The following is a 20,889-nucleotide window of genomic DNA, read 5'->3' as shown; positions in this document are numbered from 1 at the left end:
TTTCTGCCCCACCACCCGACTCTGTCTGTCTCTCCCTCCCTTCCCCCCTCTACTACCTGCCGGATCCAACCCATCAGTATTTTTTTTCTTTTATTTTTTCCTATCAAATGCGTTTCAAACTCATGCACCTAACTTCCGCTGCCAACACCCTAATTCTTGGTACTGTCCTCTTTATGCAGGGTTTTATTCAGAGCTATACATGGCCTGTCTGCTTCTACTCTTATCGACTCTTACCTGCTCTGCAAATAACAGCCAGAGTGACCTTTGAAAAACAGACGTTGGATTGTGTTGCTTCCCTGCTTGGAACCTCTCCAGGCTTCCTATCATACTTTGCATTTTTCTGAGGGCCTCACGCCCTGCACAGGAGGACTCCTCAGCCTGACCAACCGCACCTGCCTCCTTCAGTCCCCTCTGCTTCCTGAACCCACCTTTCCGCCATTTTCTCCCTCTGCCTGGAACTTTCCCCTGTTCCACACTTGACCCTGGCTCCCTCATCCCCCACCACCAGTTCCTTCATCTTTTAGGACCAGTTTAAATACCCATTGAGCTGAGTTTGCCCTAGGGGCTTCCTCTCTGTTACTGTTTAACACTGTTATCTGGTTATTTCCTTCAAATCACCTGTCTCGTTGAGTTTTTATTCATTTTTTTTTTTCTATTTGATCTCCGTTACAGTCTCTGAAAGTCAAGGCCAGGTCTGTTTTATTTACCATGAACAAACTTATGGCTTAGGGGTCTAGAGTAAGTGGGCATGGTTATTGCATGAATGAATGAATGAATGAATGAACAGATGAATGAACGAACGAACTTTGGTGATGCCCACTGATACCATACAAGTTAGATAAGAAATACCTTGGGGCGCCTGGGTGGCACAGTCGGTTAAGCGTCCGACTTCAGCCAGGTCACGATCTCGCGGTCCGTGAGTTCAAGCCCCGCGTCGGGCTCTGGGCTGATGGCTCGGAGCCTGGAGCCTGTTTCCGATTCTGTGTCACCCTCTCTCTCTGCCCCTCCCCCGTTCATGCTCTGTCTCTCTCTGTCCCAAAAATAAATAAAAAATGTTGAAAAAATAAAAAAAAAAAGAAGTACCTTAAGCTCATCTCAGAGAAGTACCTTTCTCAGGTTTAAATCCTCTCTTTTGGATTCCCTGCCCCACCCCCCCACCCCCACACCACCTGCCGCTACAGACACACATAACCCATATTCCTTCATAAGCAGCGGGGACTGTTCTCAGCAAAAGTGGGAACTTCAGATTTTCACATCTGACTCTCATTAGCAATTCAGAAATATTTATCCGGGGAATCTAATCAGTTGATTATTTCTTCCGCTTCAGGCCTTTGCGAGGCACCTATGTCTTGCTCTGGTCACTAACACCATGTTGTCCCACGGTGAGTGTTGATCTGGAATAATAATGCCTAAGGCTTACCAGTCCTCAGCACTGCCAGCGACAGTAGGTCAAGCAAATACCAGAATGGCTGGCACCTCCCTATGACTGTCCTGAGGTGAAAGGCAGTGCAGGAAACCACTTACATCGTGGAGTGGGAGAGAGGAGTTCTAAGGATCATTAACTGTATCCACATTGGAAGCAAAAGGCATGAGGCAGGCATCCCAAACCCCTGTGGGGTGATTGCAGCTACATGAGAGCCTTGCCCCTGCAGATCAGCACTCCATACGAAGCACACCCTTTCCATCCGGTGTCCCCCCCCGTAGGCCTCCCCAACATCGACACACAAGTCCTAGGCTGTGAGCTTGTTAAGGATATCAACTACCTGTGTCCTCCATTTACCACCATGCTGGATGAAACTGTCCAACGTAAGACGATGCTATGAGGACTCCACTGCTTTCCTCTTTTACCTGGAATACAGGATTGGAGTAAAACACTTGGCCCAGGGCATAAAGGTGATCGGTAGGTATAACAGGACCACCGAATGGATGGGTGGCTTACAATAAGAGAAATTAATTTTCTTATCGTCTTGGAGGCTGTACCTCAGGGGTCAAGCGGCCACAGGGTCGTGTGCTCTCTGCAGGCTCTAGAGAGACCCTTTCTTAGCCTTCCATCTTCTGGCAGTTGCCCTACTCAGCGTTCCTTGGCTTGTGGTTACATTACTCCAATGTCTGTTTCATTGTCACACGGTGTTATGTCCATATGTCCACGTTTCCCGTTTTACGAGGACACCGGGCACAGGATTTGGACCCATAGTAATCCAGTTTGACCCCATCTAAACTGGATTACGCCTGCAAAGACCCTATTTTCAAATGAGGGCACATTTACAGGGTCTGGGAGGTCACAGATTTTGTGAGAACGCTCTTCAGCCCAGTACGGTAGGTTCGGCTGGATTCATAGATGTCAGATAACACCTTGATAGTGTTTCTCGGGTTTTTATATTTGAAAACTTTGTACTCACCACAGTAGGTGAAAATCACTCAATCGGAGAATTTGAGTATACCTGTACAAAAAAATTGCAGATGTCTGTCAAAGTCTATACTTAGATTATGCTCTTTCCTCATGCAGGAAATGAGAAGGGACCCTGGGCTTGGGTGGGTTACATCCTCCTCTGTCATCCTCCACTGATTTGTCCTATTACTTGATCACTCCTTTCGAGCTGTCATCTCTCAGTTTCAATCCCGTAGGCTTAAAAATCCTATAAAGCTAGTGTTTTTCTTCCTTCTTTCCGCTTTCTCACTTGTCACTTTTGCCGAAGGGTCAGTAACCTTTTTCTGTAAAGGGCCACAGAGTAAATATCTTAGGCTTTGTGGGCCACACGGCATCTGTCACAAGTATTTGACTCTGTCTTCATGGGGCAGGGCAACCAGAGACAATGTGTAAACAAATCAGCCTGGCTGTGTCCCAGTAAAACTCCATTTATGGATGTGGACGTGTGAATTGGATACAAATTCCATGCGCCATGAAATCTTCTTCTTCTTTCGACTTTTCTGTCCATTTAAAACTGTAATAAGTGTTTCCACCTTGAGGACTTTACAAAGAGGAGGCGGACTAGAGCTTCCCAGTCTCTGCCACATCTTGTTCCTGATCACTAGGTGACCCACCTTCACTTCACCTTTTATAGCATAGATCCCATTCTGCATGCTACAGAATGTTCCAGGTCTCTTTTTCTCTTCACTTTTTGTCCTTTTCCTCTCTACTTCCTTCCTCTCTCCCTCCCTCCCTCCCTTCTTCCCTCCCTCCCTCCTTCCTCCCTCCCTTCCTTCCCTCCTTCCTTCCTTCCCTCCTTCCTTTCTTCCTTCCTTCCTTCCTTCCTTCCTTCCTTCCTTCCTTCCTTCCTTCCTTCCTTCCCTCCTTCCTTCCTTCCACTTGCCCTCCTTCTTTCACTTCCCCCTCCCACTGGTTACTGTGTTTCCAAAATAAATACCCACTGCCTCTAAATTATATTTGATAATTGCACATTAATTACTTTAATCATATCCTATTTTCTACAAATGGAGGGGTGGTGATAATAGGTCATGTCAATATTCATGAGACAGTCATTCCCTTATCCAAGATAAAAAAAATAGGCTTTAAAATCTCTACGTGAAATAAATACAAATTGTAAGAATCCCTTGGTTATTGTGAGAAGTGTGTGTTTTCTCTGCTGGGTGATCAGCCTCCAAGCATATCCAAAATGAGAATGCCGTACGAGGTCCTGGGTGCCCATAGCCCAGCTTCTACAAGTTGCCAGTGACAGCCAGTTTCGTTTCATTGGTCTCCCTCTTGCCCACCATGGAATCACTTTGAAACAAGTCCCAGGCATCAGTGATATTTTAGCCTGTATCTATGAAAGATCATGGTTCTTTTTTTAAAAAGCATATCCACAATCACGTCATCACAGCTAAAAACCAATCATAATTTCTTAATGTCTTTAAATATCCAGTGTTCAATTTCCCCAATTGTTTCATAATTGGGCAGCCTCCATTCTGTGGGTCCCAGAATATGAATTAACTTTATCATGCCTGATACTGCTTTGTTGGCTCAGTACACATTTATTGAGCACTTGAGTCCCCTCCACCAGGTATTCTGTTAGATAATAAGGATTAAGCAAGGACAGTGATGCCCACATTGCCCTTGGCAACTTAACAAGTGGTGGCTACAAAAAATACGTTACAAACGTGCTATGAGAAATGCAAACCCACTGGTAAACTTAGATTTTTAGGAACCAGATGGAGATGGAAGGACATCTAACTTGAACTTGGTGTGGTACTGGGGATTGGGAAGTGGGCAGTATTTTCTGCAAAGTGCTTAACCATCTGAACCCTGATGGACTAAGAGCTAGGGCAGGTGGCTGTGTTTTTGGATCAGGGCAGAACTTGCTTCGTTGAGAGTCAGCCTAGGATTTAGGAAGCTTCACAGAGAATCATTTTTAAAAAGTGAAATCACCTAATACATTTGTACTTCTGTTGAAATGAAAGTGAGAACACCAGTTCCACTTCCTTTGTATATGTTAACTCTGATATTTTAAGGGTTTCTTTCCCTAAAAAGTTATTTCTAGCTAATTATCCTTACCAAGGAACTTAATCTGTCAGACTGTCTTGCTAATGTTCCTCACAATGGGGTCTGCTTCAGTGAAGAGAAACTGACTTAATGGGAAAAATTAAATACTTAGAGAAGTTGATTATTTGGGGATTTTTTTCCAAGGTGATAAATGTTATCTGTATCACCAGCACAATTTTTGGGGGGATGCCTGGGTGGCTCAGTCGGTTAAGCGTCTGACTTTTGGTTTCAGCTCAGGTCATGATCTCATGCTTTCATGAGTTCAAGCCCTACTTTGGGCTCTGTGTTGACAGCATGGAGCCTGCTTGGGATTCTCTCTCTCCCTCTCTCTCTGTCCCTCCTCCACTCGCACTATCTCTGTCTCTCTCAAAAATAAATAAAGAAAAGAAAAAAAAAATTAATGAAGCCTCGTGCCTGGGTTGGAAGAAGGGAGAACAGCCACAAATCCTCTAATGGGAAGGATTACTTACACCACAGCCCTTAGTGTCCCTAAAGAGGTAAACTGCTAGGATATGTTTGATCTCCCAAAATTTCAGGGAGCAGTGATGTGAGCTTGGGTCAACATGAAAGGAAAGGTCATGTGGTAAGATTCTGTTCTGTTAATAACGAATCAAACTGTCATTTCCAATTGTATGTTTTCTGCTATATCAAAGCTTCTCGGAAACTTCAGGAAGAATGTCATTTCTCAAGTCAGCCTGTTGCAAGTTAGGTTTAAACTCAGTGCTAACAGAAAATAAAATTCCCCAACCCTAAAATATACCTAAAGTATAATACTAGAGAATATTAAAGCGTCACATGTGTTAAAGAACTTGGTGTGGGTGATAGGTGGGTTTATGATTTATACACTAAGTCTTACTGCTTGGATTATTCTGACCATTGCCTGAAAATTAGCAGTTACTTTTAAAGGTTGTACCGTAATTCCTTATTTTGGGTTCCTCCTCCACTAGGTCTTTGGTGGCTTTAATGACCCTCACTCATCTTTGTGTGCCCAGGGCCTAGAAAAGTGCTTGGAATACAGCAAGGTGTTCATAAGCAAAAGTCCCTCCGCTCCTGACATTCTTGTCATGGAAGGAGGCATCCATGTACTTAGCACAGGACCCTTACTCTCTTACTCTCCACCCTGGATAGAATTGGTGGTGGCTTTAAGATGCTCATTGCACCTGAGGTATATTTTTATGTTGCTCTTTTAAAAATCATTGCAGTTTCACCTCTTGTAAATACCGCAGGTACAATACCTATACTCTGTAATTTCCGATATCGCTTTGATTTTTTCACCTGTAAACACTTTCTCAATGCGCAATGTTTTTCTGAAGCTTAATACTGTCGAGTGCTCTAGCGTGATCTATAATCCCATGAACTATATTTCAAATGGGTACTTTATAGGAATGATCAAAGATGATAGGGATAGAGGTTTGTTATAAACTAAATGAAGAAAGGACTAAGGTATATAATGAGCACAATATGCATTGAACTTTTGCAGACTGCTCAGAATTTGAGATGCACCAGTAAAAAAAGGTATAAAAAAATTCTCCAGCGTAGTGGAGTTTACAGGCTTTGAGGAAGGTGGGGGTGGGGTGGAGAGGCAGACAGCACAAAAGAAGCATCGTAAGTAAGTAAGCTATATACTATGTTAGAAGGCCACATGTGCTCTGGGACAACAAATGGAGAAGGTGAGGGGCAGTGTGGGTTGTAACTTTGAATAAGGCAGGCAGGGTGGGCCTCAGGGAGATATGCCATTTGAGCCAAGACTAAATAGAAGTGAAAGAGTTAGTTCTGAGACCAGGGGGAGATGCCTTGAAGGCACAGGAGACAGCCAGGCCCCGAGACTGGGCCACCCGTCAGAGCCCAGCAAGAGGTAGACCAGAGTGGGAGGTCATTATTTCAAGTGATTTTTTTTTTCCACCTAGAGTATATAGTACGTTTCAAGATATTTTTTAAAATAACAGGAGGTGTTATCTTTAAAGGTCCACAGGAATGGTCAGTCACTGATCCTGGGTGACATTTACTTAGTCCCAAGTTGGAATTGAGATCAAAATCTAATTTCTCTTATAAGCAACAAGAACCAGAAAGCAGCTTTCTCTTTTTTTTTTTTTTTAATTTTTATTTTTTCAACGTTTTTTATTTATTTTTGGGACAGAGAGAGACAGAGCATGAACGGGGGAGGGGCAGAGAGAGAGGGAGACACAGAATCGGAAACAGGCTCCAGGCTCCGAGCCATCGGCCCAGAGCCCGACGCGGGGCTCGAACTCACGGACCACGAGATCGTGACCTGGCCGAAGTCGGACGCTTAACCGACTGCGCCACCCAGGCGCCCCAGCTTTCTCTTGCCACACCGGGCAGAAAACTCCTTGTTGCCACAGAGATGAACTCATGAGGGTCAAACACATGCACCACATCTCTACCTAGTGTGAGTGCAAAGGGGAGGGAAGATTAGCTTGTCCAAGTGCTGACAGAAATGCAGTCAATAACTCCGGCCGTATTGTGAAAGAATTTTAACGTCCCTACGATGGAACAAAACCATTAGCACATATCCTTCTTCCCAGAGAATAGCTAATGCCTTCTTAGTAAAAAGACACAAAGAAGCTCCAAATTGTTCTTCAGGTGGGTGAGAATCATCCACCCAGTATGTCTACATGTTCACAGCACTCGATTTGTCATCCATCTTTGGGCTGGAATTGTGAGCATGAAAATGATCAACACTTTCCACCACCCGCAGAACGTCATCTGTACATTTAGCTCATTTTCCCGGTGCTTCCTGCAGAGGCCCCATCTGCTTTACATACCTGATTTCTCCACACGGGATGAGAGCTGCTTATGCCTTCTGAGCCCGTACGGAGCTACCATTGTGAATGGCTCGAACCACCCCAGCCCGCCATGGTGAAATGGCCCCTATGTCATTGGAGGCTAGGCTACAGAGATGCTTGGAATGCTCACACAATAGGCGCTGGGGGGGGAGCAAAATGTGATACCGAATTGCTAATACTTTAAATTATGTCAGCAGGATTATACTTATTGAGAAAGTCTTCCAAACAAAATAATGATCTAGGAAATGGATGGTCTTCAAACTTATACTCTGGAAAGACTGATGGGATTTTCAAACAGATCCTCTTACAAATGACTGAAGAAAAAAAATAGAAACCTGTATTACAGCCTAACCTTATGCTGAGTCTTTTTATCTAAAAGAGTTACAAACAATTCTGTAAAAATTAATACTTTAAACAACTAACTACAGGTGGCTCACTATTTAAGAAATTATTTTGCGACTTAGTGAAGCACACACAGCTCAGGTAAAATCACTAATATTTCCTAGATTATACGTTGTAAATCTGGATCTTCGTCTGAAGTTTACGTGAAATAAGGTATACTTTGATCGTTTGTTTCAATGTGAAATATTTCTAGCTTATATCCAACACCCAGAGTAGCAAGTATGACATCAAATATAACATTAGATTAAGCCCATATATATCCCTAATCTTATTCCCCTTGGCTCATCCATGATCTTAGAGGAAAAGCTTTCCACTTTCCACTGTTGAAGGTGATGTTAGCTGTAGGTATGTCATACGTGGCCTTGAAGAAATACTTGTAAAATATGAGTTGATCTTTTATCTCCGCAGGTTTTCAACACCTACCTGTGACCATGCATTAGATCGTCCAACCCGTGCACAATTGTCAGGGCTCTGGAATCTTATATTTCACTATTCCAGACCCTTCAATTTCCAATTGATCTAGAGCCCACCCATTAAATCCTTTTTGTCTCCAAAGTACTTGGTCTTAACTATAAGAAGAATAAAATGGGTCTTACCCTATCCTTCATGTGGCTCATCACTATTTAACCTTTCTGATTCACCGGCAGTGCCATACCTACTTGGCCATTTCACAGCTTTCTAAACCTGGGCCACGTGGACTTTCTGTAGGAACTCACAGTGTCATGGTGCCCTGTGCACATCTCTGTTTTAGCACTTGTTTGTGATTTGTAATTCCAGGCCTACTGTTCTCTTTCCATCAATGGACCACAAGCTTGTCGAGGACAGGAATTCAAGTCTTTGTCCTTCTCATATCCCCAGAACCTAACCGTGATGAAAACAGGAGCTTAATAAATAGCTGTGAATGCGTGCAATATTGAATTATATTACTGTTTTATGGCATTTTTCTATGTTTAATAGGTTGTATATTGTGGTCATTTAAAAAGTCTGCTCTTTGAAAATTAGTGGGTTCCTGTGGGGAAGACAATACAATTTTTTATGTGTCACCAACCATGTCACCACTGGGTCAAAGGGATGAAGAGTGAAAAGAGCACTAAATCCAGATTTAGGAGACAAAGCCTCCATCATTTTGCCACTAACTCTTCATAGTCATTTGGGCAAGTGACTTATCACTCCTGAGACTTGGCTTCTGTATCTCTAATAGAAGATGGTCACAATGGATGTTCTCTAAGATGTTTATGTTGATGTTATTTGGGATTCAAAATTTTTCACATGAGAACATGGCTTCCTTCGAATGTTAGGCTTCCTGCCTTGGATATGTCTTCCTATAAGGCTGCAAATTTTTTTTATGTTCATTTATTTTTGAGAGAGAGAGAGAGAGAGAGAGAGAGAGAACAAGGGAGAAAGGGTAGAGAGTGGGAGACACAGAATCCGAAGGAGGTTCCAGGCTCTGAGCTGTCAGCCCAGAGCCTGACGCGGGGCTTGAACTCACGGGCTGTGAGATCAAGACCTGAGCCAACGTCGGACACTTAATCGACGGGACCACCCAGGAGCCCCAAGGCTGAAATTTCTGTAGCATTTAATTGGCCATCCTTACTCATATCTTGCTCATAGTTAAGGCTCAACCACTGTTTGACGGAATCAGGATAAGAGCCATTAAGACTCCTGTGCCCAAACACAGCCACAGATAAAGTTATTGGAATGCATTTTATTAGAGGAGAACTTTGAGGATAATATGAAAAGTCTTGGGTGATACGTATACGATAGTTCAGTTCCCATTGTGTTATCGTAAGAGGGAGAAACCCAAAGTCATTCCTGAAGTGTAACTGTAATAGATACAAGGACTTGTAAGGAATTTGGACTGCAAGTTGATGTTGGTTATGCCCCTCTAAGTTATATGTACCATTTTAAATTTAGGTAGTCTACAATAGTCTCTTTTTTTAAAGATTATTTCAGAGTTCATATGAATAAAGGTGAGAAAAAAAAGCTCTCAGATGAACAAATGAGTCCTCAACCAGTACCGGTGATATTGTTTGAAAATCAAAGACCCTTAGATGCATATGCAAATGTATAGGACACGCAAATTTCTTTTTTCTACTGGATTCAGCTCCAACTGGACTTTTAATGCTCTATAATGTGAACTTCAGATTGTATATGGGTAGCATAGAAAAGAGTCAAAAATAGCCTATACGTGGTAAAGAAATTGGTTATATCCTGGGAGGAGTTGTTCTTTGCTTTTTTTCCACTGGTCGTCTCCTATCAGTTCCTGGTCAGAACTTCAGCCATACGACGACTTGAGTCCTCATGAAGTGAATTACTTGAGAATTAACAGATAGGATAAGGATGTGGGGTCACTGGCATAGGTAGCAGAGATTTCTAACGTCCTCATGTCAATATAACTAAGCTGGGTAATCTTGAAGACCCTGTTTACTGCCAAGGAGAGGGATATGTTTCCACAGTATGCTCCGTATGTTTCCCAGTATTTGAAAAATATCATTATATTGTCTGTATTGAAAACATTGTACAGTGTGACAGTTTTTAAAAATGTGATTACGTGATGAGACAGAGAGTAAGCTCTCAGCAATCACAGAAGGCACTTTCATAACACACTAATCCAAAGAGAGTATGTGAAATACACTCGCTTATCAATTGCTTCTTCATAAAAATGAAACAGCCATACATAGTGGTTTCTATTTGCATTACACCCATACCTGATAATACAGATTATATAAGTTGTATATAAACACATTACAAATATGGGAATAGGATTCTTAATTTTTCACTTATGATACTAGCAAAGGAAACTCTCTGCAGTATAACTTTCTTCTAGATGGTGGATATCTGCAAAATTGTTAATATCCATTTGTCACTTAAGATTTAATGGCTCCAAAGGAGCCATTGCGATGTGTAATAGGCAAGCATTAAAAAATAATTTGCAAGATGCATCAACAGTAATTGCTTTCTGCCATTAAAATAGAGTTTACAGATTTCCTTTTATAATGCCATGACAATGTAAAAAGTTTTAAATCTTTATCTATCTATGCACACACACATGTTTTTCAAGCCTTCTGAAGTATATAATTTTATTGAAATAAAGGATAGTATGTCAGAGAATAAGTTTAATTAAGCATGCCACATTAACTTGCTCCAAACCTTCCTGTGCCAAGGACTTTCCATTTCACTTTGGGGTCACACACCTCCCCCATCCCCATTACACCTCGAACTTTAATTCCTGCTATTCTTTCCTTCCTCACTCACTGGCCTCCTTGTATACCTGAACAACACCAGAAATATTCCCAAGCCAGAACGTTTTCATTTGCACTTTCTCTGTCTGGAATACTTTCACCCGGACATTCACACGGCTTGTTGGACAATGATCTTATTTATTCAGATGTCACGTAGTGAGGCTTGTTATGCTGTCCTCGGTCTTTAAAAATACAGTCAGACAGGGGCACCTGGGTGGCTCAGTCGGTTAAGCATCTGACCTCCGCTCAGGTCATGATCTCACAGTTCGTGGGTCTGAGCCCCGCGTCGGGCTCTGTGCTGACAACTCAGAGCCTGGAGCCTGTTTCAGATTCTGTGTCTCCCTCTCTCTCTGCCCCTCCCCTGTTCATGCTCTGTCTCTGTCTCAAAAATAGGTAAACATTAAAAAAATAAATAAATAAAACTGAAAATGCAATCAGACAAAGAAAAATACCATATGATTTCACTTATATGTGAAACCACTTATATGTGGAATCTAAAAAACAAAAGAAACAAAACAGAAACAGACTCCCAGATTCAGGAAACAAACTTGGTTACTGTATGGGTTGGGGCAGGGGGATGGGCAAAATAATTGAAGGGAATTAAGAGCTACAAACTTCCTGTTACAAAATAAGGAAACCATGGGGATGTAATGTACAGCATAGGGAGTAGAGTCGATAATATTATAATTACTCAGTATGGTGACAGGTGGTAACTAGACTTGCCATGGAGATCATTTCGCAATGTATCAAAATATCGAGTCACTGTGATATATACCTGAAGCTAATAGGGCATCGCATATCAATTATACTTAAAATTTTTAAAACTGCAATCTACGCATAGCCTACTCTTCCATTCTCCGATGTAGTTTTTCTCACCATTATCAATTGCTAACTACATATGATATTTTAATTTTTTTGTTTATTATCTGGGTTTTTTTCCCCACTAGAATACAAGAACATAAACTGCAAACACTTAGAATTTTTTTTTCCTCTGTGGTTCCCCTAGTGCCTATTGATCCATAGTGGATACTCAGTACTGTTTGTCGAATGAGCGAATGGGCTATGAAACAAATATAAAGAACGTGTTGCCCAGAAGATTGGCACAGAAATGTGTGTGCTCAAATGCGTGGGTGTAGGGTTTAGGGCCAAGCAGTCACTGGAACCAAAATGTTAGCAACTCATCAATATTAACATATTGGTTAATATTTTTAAAGTTATTGACAGAGACCATAATGGGTGACCATTTTATTTTACTTGTTTAATTAATGTTTGCCTTTATGAACATCATTTTGTGTAAATTAAAAAGGGGCTTATGATACTTGAGAAAGGGTCAGAGTAGAATGCTGTTTCATTATGAGTTAAAGAATGAAAGTCATGGAATATTGGAATATTGCCATAGAACAAAGACATGGTCCTGGTAAGGATTTTTTTTTTTTTTAAGTAAATAGCGAGTAGTGTCAAACATTTGAGAACTCTATACTAGAGGCTGATTTTAACAGAAAAGAGATAAAGTTCACCGAATTTAATTAACAGATCTTAGGTGAAGGTAAATGCGAAGGTCTGGATATAGGTGACAATCCGTTGCGGTAAGAATCATGTCAGAAAGAGACAGAATTACTAGAACACATTGTATTTTGTTGCTGTATCAGAGCAGCTGAAGGAAGACAGTTCTGATCAGGCCAAAGGTGAACGTGGAAAACGATCATCCTATCCCATGGAAAATGTGTTACTACATGGGCACCGTACTTGAACTTGCTTTAGTTGGTTTCAGAAGAGCAAAGTGGAAAGGATTCTAATACAGAGGCACATTGTAACTGATGAAGGGAAATTATAGTTTAGAATGACGTGACTCGCCCAGGGTCCCTGAGGAAGGTCAGAGCCAGAACTTGAACCAAAGTGATTTAAGAAGTTCCTGGATCAGGTTATTTGTGTTCTATTTATGTTTTTTTAATTAGTTTTATTCAATGAATGTATTGTCAAGGTCTCTTATGTGTAATGACTATTCTAACCACCGTGCATACAGCATTGAAAACAACCTCTTCCTGGGGCACCTGGGTGGCTCAGTGGGTTAAGCATCTGACTTTGGCTCCGGTCATGATCTCACGGTTTGTGAGTTTGAGCCCCGCATCGGGCTCTGTGTTGACAGCTCAGAGCCTGGAGCCTGCTTCGGATTCTGTGTCTCCCTCGTTCTCTCTCCCTTCCTGGCTCTCTCTCTGTCAAAAAAAGGAAACAACCCCTTCCTCCTCCCCTTCTAACATAGACGGACAGACAAAATGAAAATGGGCACTCAGCCGGGGAGGGATAAATACTATGGAGAAAACAAAGCCGGACAAGGAGATAGGAAGCAGCTGTGGTGGAGGAGGGGCTCAGCAAAGGAGAAGTTGGCTTCAGGGCAGACCTCAGGAGGAGGAGGGGTGACTCCTGCTGCTATCTAAGGAAAGAGCTAGAGCACGGGCTCCAAGATGGGCTGGCCGGCAGGCTTGAGGGATGCAAGCAGCTCGGTGTGGCTGGAGCTCCACAAACAAGGGGGACATTTGGAGAGCAGGAGGGAATAGGGCAAGGTAGAGCTGGATCGCGGAGAACCTCTGGCTGTTTCAACAACTAGTCTTTTACTGAGCAAAACCCCGGGCCACGTGAGGGCTCTGAGCAGAGTATCCGAGTTTGGCGTATTTTGGAAAGGCTTCTGTGTGGAGGGTAGGTGTGAGAGTGCAGGGGTGGAAGCAGGGGAGGGGTGGAAGGGATTGTGAGATGTGGGCAGCAGGAGGTGGGGGCTTTGACCAGAACCGGTGGGGAGGTGGAGGTCAGGTGCACCCAGATCTCAAATGTAGAAGGCAGAGCAGACAGGATCCACGGAGAGGTTGGATGATGCGTGTCGAAGAAGGGGGGTGGGGGATGTAACGGGAACTCTGAGGCTCCTGTCCCGAGCAGCTGGAAGAACTGAGTTGTCATTTGCTGAAATAAGGAAAACTACGTGAGGGACTAGGTCAGAAAGTCTCTGTTAATCTCTGTTCCCTTGTAACTTATTTATTTGTGGAAGAAACTAGATTGCGTAACCTGTAGAGCTTCACACTGCAGAGATTTTGTGGACTCTTCCCTTGGATCTCACTTAACACAGTCCCCTCCCCCTGTACGTCCTAGGAGCTGGCAGTGAGGACTGTAAGCGCGATGAAAGTCAGGTTTGATGTGGGCCAACACTGCCTGCCATGCAGCGTTGTGTTCCAATCCCACCAGAAGGCACAGCTCCTCTGGTTGTGCTTGTGGTTGTAGTACGAGCCGTGAGTACCGTTGCTTAGCTCCTTCTTGTCAGAAGTTCCCAAATAATGGTCCTCTGGTTCCCTCAGTTAATCTTCATGTATGAGCTGAAATACGTCCGTAAAGAGACCGTTAATTGTGTTACAGAACATGCAGGTAAGGTAGACTAGATGCTTGATTCTTTGTCCTTATTTCCTAAAATTCAAAACAATGAGTTAGTTACCTGGCATTTCCCACAATTGAACATTTCGTTTTATTTTCATGAACGCCTGGAATTAAACATACCAGATGTATTTTATTCCATTGCAGGAGATTCTTAGTGATGTTAAAATCATCCTTCTCTGTCCCGGGGGGGCTTTGAGCTGCCCTCCGTTTGCAGTAGCTCATTTGTTTCTATGTGACGTTACGTTCCAGGCTTATCTTGTACATTTTCAGCCCCGGAATCAGTCACTTCACCTGGCAGCCCGGTTTTCTCTTACTGGAAAATCCTATTGGGTGATGACAATCTGGTGCCACAGGTTGTCCTTGTTTGGGGCCTTTTCCAGTGGTCAGAGCTAAGACGTAGGTCTACATTTTTAAAAAAGAAAAATTATGGGTTCATAGTGATGCTTCTAATTCAAATTCAAGAGTACATAGGGTTATATTTCAGACTCATCAACCTTACGTTTGCTTCTCCTTTTCGCACATGGAAATTTTCAGGGTCCAAAACATCAAGGTAATTACTCATTTGTGTGGTTGCCCAGGTATAGAGCATTTCAATAACAAGATGCAGGATCCAAGTTCATCCAAAAGGTCAGGTGAAAATATTTGTTGACAAGAGGAGGGTGCGTTTTCTGATTAGTGCAAACAGCATAGACAAAGATTCTGAGGCCTGAGAGAGCACAGTTCCTTTCAGAAAGCACAGATACTGTTGTATCAGAGGTGTGATGGGTTAGAGCGTCAGGAAGGAGTGGGAACATAGCGGGCTGTGGATATTAGTGTCAATGGGAGACATAAGCTGTCCGTTCTGTGTGTTCCGGAGGTATCTTGCATTTGTTCTTAATAAGAAATATTTCGGGACACCCGGGGGCTCAGTCGCTTGAGCGTCTGACTTGAGCTCAAGTCATGATCCCACAGTTGGTGAGTGCAAGCCCCACATCGGGCTCTCTGCTCTCAGCGTAGAGCCCACTTGGGATCCTCTGCCCCCCTGTCTCCCTGCCCCTCCCCCGCTCATGCTTGCATTCTCGCTCTCTCTCCCTCTCAAAAATAAATAAACACTAAAAAAAAAAAAAACAAACCCATTTCTTTCTACTTTGTCTATACAAGCAAGACTTCTCGGATAGAAGTTTAAGGTTAGCTGTCCTCAACCCTGTTCTATGTCGAGTCAGGGAAGGTGGAACCCAATTATTTTCTGCCGCTTGCGGAAGCACTTGCGTCCTAACGACCCGTTTTCGTCGTTATGTTTCTCCCCACAGAGGACAAAGTGTGGACCATCGTGTCTCACGATTTGCAGATGCAGACCACGGTGGCGGGCTACAGCCCAGAAAAATACTCCGTGACGCAGCTCGTTTACAGCGCCTCCATGGACCAGATCAGTGCCGTCACCAGCAGCGCCGAGCACTGCGAGCAGTACGTCTCCTACTTCTGCAAGATGTCCAGGCTGTTGAACACCCCAGGTAGGCTGCGAATGGAGGGTTCCTTTTAATTACTGTCCCAGCTGGTGCTTGGAATGACTGCCACCACCCAACAGGTGTGACTTAGCATCTCTCAGTCCCGCCTCCCCAAGTGCAGGCAGCTGTGACCACAGTCAACTCGCACTTGGTTTGTTTTCTGAAGAACGAAATTGACAAAGTACGATGTTAAGAAAAAAAGAAAAAAAAATTCCCTGGTCTGCAACGTCCAGGTTTTTCAACTTTCCGCGCCTACATACGTGCACGAGTGTTTCTGGTGCTTAATGATCAGTCGTGGCTTCGGGCAAAGCTGTCTCCGAGCCTCTTGTGAACTTTCAAGCGATGCCCTCTGAGCTGTTCAGTTGTGTTTAAGGAGAAGCTGAAAGGCCGCCCGAGATGAATAGCGTGTAGCACAGCGATAGAATTCAGAGCCCTTTGCTGTCTGCAGTCATTTAACAGGATCCGTTTGTCTCAAGGAGCTCGACCTGATTGTTTAGGTGTGGGATGGCTTACTTTTAGCAATGCTTCCGAGTGTGTGTGTGGGGGGGTGTGCGTGTGCGGTAAAGGTATAAAAACTAGTGTCCAAAGGATGCGCTGGAAATAGAGATCCGTGTGCTTTGGGGTTCTTGGCCACCAATTCAAGACGTTGACAGAAAACGAAATCCCTCAGTCTGTAGTATGACAGAGCAGAAATAAAGCATGCGCTCTGACCACACTTTTCAGCCGTGCCGCTCTCCAGGTGTGCAATTTGGGTGGCGTTGATTGAACTCGTAGGCCTCAGTTTCCAGTCTTTTTCATTCAGATAGGAATCATAATGCATATTGCAGGTGAGTGAGAATTTAATAAGTTCGTGTACTAAATGCTGACTGCAGGGTTTGATCCACTTAAGGACTTTATAAATAGCAAATAGCATACTGATTATTTGTAATAGTAAGCATTGGAAGTGGCATCATGCCACATCACAGACCCATGGGCTATTTGATGCCCCAAATCGGTGTTGGATTAGAGGCAGTATTATGTGGAATAGCTTACAAAGAAGAGTTCTAATAAAACATTATACAGTATTTTAAAGATTTGCGTGTATTTTATGAGCTGAAATTATAGACAAGTGTAACCTCTAGAATCTAATAGTAAAATCTAGGGGCGCCTGGGTGGCTCAGTCGGTTAAGCATCGGATTCTCTTTTTGGCTCAAGTCACAGTCTCACAGTTTGAGTTTGAGCCCCACACTGGGGCTTGGGAGCCTGCTTGGGATTCCCTCCCTCCCTCTATCTTGCTCTCTCTCTCTCTCTCTCTCTCTCTCTTTCTCTCTCTCTCTCTCTCTCTCTCTCTCTCAAACTACATAAAAATTAACTTTAAAAGTAAAATCTGGGGGCACCTGGGTGGCTCGGTCGGTTAAGCGTCCGACTTCGGCTCAGGTCATGATCTCGCGGTCCGTGAGTTCGAGCCCCGCGTCGGGCTCTGTGCTGACAGCTCAGAGCCTGGAGCCTGGAGCCTGTTTCAGATTCTGTGTCTCCCTGTCTCTGAAGCTCCCCCATTCATGCTCTGTCTCTCTCTGTCTCAAAAATAAATAAACGTTAAAAAAAATTTTTTTTAAATAAAAATAAATAAAAGTAAAATCTGTAAAAAAAAAAAAAAAAAGTACATGTGGACACGATTGGTTCAGACAATTAGTGCTTCTGCTGTTTGAAGAAAGAAGAGATGATTGTGGCTGGGGTGTTGAGGTGCTCAGAGGCAGAGACACAGTTTGAGGACGTTGAAGGAGGGTAAGCCAAAGGCTAGTTTCTAGTCTGTTTTTAAGCAGTACTCAGTTACATTTCTAATAACAAGTTCGGGGCACCTGGGTGGCTCAGTCAGTTAAGCGTCCAGTTTCGGCTCAGGTCATGATCTCACGGTCCGTGAGTTCGAGCCCCGCGTCGGGCTCTGAGCTGACTGCTCAGAGCCTGGAGCCTGTTTCGAATTCTGTGTCTCCCTCTCTCTCTGACGCTCCCCCGTTCATGCTCTCTCTCTGTCTCAAAAATAAATAAACATTAAAAAAAATTAAATAAATAAAAAAATAGTAAGTTCAACACACTAAATCAAAGTCAGGAGTTCACTGCTAATCTGCACAATAACAGACTATTTTCTTGGGATTCCAGACATTGTGTTTCCAGACATTTGTAGATGATTGTACATAATAGATTATGCTCTGAAAATAAGTTTATCGTATGCTGCTTGCCTTTGAAGATGTGTGTGTGTGTATATGTATATATATGTATATATACATAATTATATATATGTATATGTATATGTATATGTATATACATACATATGTATAATTTTTACTCACAAGAGATTAGTGCTTAATAAATGTTTGCTAATTGGAATGAACTGAAAATACATCATTATATAATTTTAACTATTATCTCATCCTACCTTCGGGCAGTTGGTTTAAACCCATGTGTGCATCAGAATTCTCAGGTCTGTCAAAATGCTGATTGCATGGCCGTATTCCTGGAACTCTCATTCGGTAGAACTTGGTTGGGACCCACGAATGTTTGCTTTTAAAAAACATCCAAGAGTAGTTCTGTGGACCATACACTAAGAAACACCATTTTTAATTTAAAGCATGAAGGCCTCTCATGTTAGACTTTAAGGTTTGAGTTCTCCATGGTGGAGAAGATTAAAGGAAATATTAGAGCTTGTCTAGCCAATTAAACAAAAAGGGCATACCTAATTTCCTGCTCCTTCAGCTAAACCAAACTGGCACTGTAGTATTTTTTAATCCTTTGCATAGACCAGTCTCTAAATGTTACAGAGTGAATTTCAGCCCACCCTTTTTTTTTTTAATGTTTTATTTACTTTTGAGAGAGAGAGACAGCACGAGCAGGGGAGGGACAGAGAGAGAGGGAGACACAGAATTCGAAGACAGGCTCCAGGCTCTGAGCTGTCAGCACAGAGCCTGAAGTGAGGCTCGAACTCACGGACTGTGAGATCATGACCTGAGCCGGAGTTGAACAGTTAACCCCGGGTGCCCCATTTCAGCCCACCCTTCTGAGTCATTCTTCACCCTCCCAACTTCTGTTTTCCAGGCTAGCTAATCTGTAGAACAGCTGAAGCAAGGAAAAGGAATAGTTGGGGTAGCGAGTGTTTCCGTATGATGGCATTCTGTATATGTCCAAATAAGAAAGAACACAATTTAATAAAAATCTTTAATTTGCTGTTTTAAGGAGCTAATGTTTGCTGTAATTGGTTTTTTTTTTCCTCCTTCCTGGTAACATTCAATTTTAAATATCCATTTACTCGTTCTTAACTAAGACTGAATTATATTGGAACTTCTGTAGTACTCCTTGTGACATCTGTTTGAATACAAAGTATATTCATTATAGTCAAGGCAATTAAAATGAATATCAAATGAGTTTGTAATAGCTATGTACTTAAAATGTTATTCTTTATTTTAAGAGCCTTACCCTCAAGAGTTCATTTGGGTCTCTATAGTTTCTAATGATACTTATGATAAAGAGTTGTTTGTATGCATAAGGACCTCATTTTTATTTTGATAAATGTTTGGTTGTACCATACCATTAGCTAACCAATGTAGAATTACTCATCATTGGTTTCTTGCAACTTTACAAGGGTAGTGTAATATATTTCTTGCAATCTTATCTCTTCTTTTTATTACTACAAAATTTAAGAATGGAATCCATTTTACGGTAATGATTTTGCCATTTTTTATGGTCATATCTGTTCTTGCCATGTAACTATTTATTCGGTTGTCCTTATCAGCTTTATAAAAGACATAGAAACAAGACAAATAAAGTTATTTTATTCCATAGAAGAGCCTGTTTGGAGTGAGGCATACCAACTTGGGAATGAACAAATTGTACTTAAACAACGAAAACCATTAATCGATATCAAAAACCAAAAGGATATTAGCATGTTTTATATTTATATCCCCAGAACTACAAATGTAGTAATATCTGAACTTACAAAGGCAAAAATGGTTAAACAATGAAATCTACTTCTGAAATAAATACCTTAAGAACCTGAATTTGTTAAGCTAGATACCAAGAGAAAGTTTCATTGCATCCCACTTGAGAAATGTCTTAGTCAACAATCTTAATATTTTAGATAAAATATTTCCCTGTATTTGGACAAAGACCTACTAGCCTGCTTTTAAAATTCTTATTTTCATATCTTAGATGCACTGTTGCCCTATATTTATTTTATAAAACATTGTACTTTCTAATTAAGAATTTTTTTATTGTTGAGGTATGTATTCCTTACATCTATAAAGATTTAATTGTAGAGGTATAAAGTTGATATGATTCCTATTTCTCTGACTATACTTAGTGTTGTTTTCTTTGGTTTCCAGTGTTTCACTTCCTTTAGTTTCTCAATGTAGTCTCATTCTATTCTCATAAGTCATAGTTTTATTGCTTCTTTTGTTGAAAGAAGCAATATAAATTATCCATGCTTTGGGGTAGTTTACTATTGGATTTTGTATCTATTGAAAAGGAATTATGTTCACAATTTTTGCCTATAAAGTAAGCTGTGTAAAATTCAATATACTTTGATGATACTAAACAGTGATTTAGTGGCATCCAAAGGACAAGAAAACATGACTCTGGTATTATAACTTATAACCTATTTTTAGAAGAAATTTCTAAACTTTGGTGAAGTTATTAAGAAAGCGAACTTTCCAAGTTGGTGCTATGCCTTGTAAGAAGCCATGATGTTTAACTCTTGAAACAACATAGATAAAAACATTGGTTGGTTGCCACTAACGACTAACATTTTCACTGTGTCTAGTCAGTATATTAATTCACAGATGAATAATTTAGCTAGTTAATTATTGTGTTAATTATTACTAAAACTGGAGCCTTTAATTAAATGGGGCAAGCAAGGAAGGTAGAAATAACTAAAAGGTAAAAGTAGCGGATTAAATCTGGTAATATTCCACACCCAGGCAACTAGACTGTCCATAGAGGACATTGTGGTTAAAAGGGACAGAATGGTCACAGGGAAAATAGAGGCTATTTCAGCAGTATGGATAAGAATTGATGAAGCCCTCAGCTGGAAT

General features: G+C 41.9%; 1 protein-coding gene across 1 annotated transcript in view; it reads left to right on the top strand.

Moving 5' to 3' along the window:
- The window catches only part of CNTNAP2 (contactin associated protein 2), a 1,972,370-nt gene that overhangs the window by 1,292,902 nt on the left and 658,579 nt on the right, over positions 1 to 20,889 (top strand). Inside the window, exon 13 of the mRNA XM_058723957.1 lies at positions 15,635 to 15,835. Within this exon, the coding sequence (XP_058579940.1) occupies positions 15,635 to 15,835 (201 nt within the window). The remainder of the gene's footprint in view (positions 1 to 15,634; positions 15,836 to 20,889) is intronic.

Source organism: Neofelis nebulosa, chromosome 4 (genome assembly GCF_028018385.1).
Source record: "Neofelis nebulosa isolate mNeoNeb1 chromosome 4, mNeoNeb1.pri, whole genome shotgun sequence".
NCBI lineage: Eukaryota > Metazoa > Chordata > Mammalia > Carnivora > Felidae > Neofelis > Neofelis nebulosa.
Note: the sequence above shows the minus strand (reverse complement) of the source record. Positions and strands in the feature narration are given on the sequence as shown.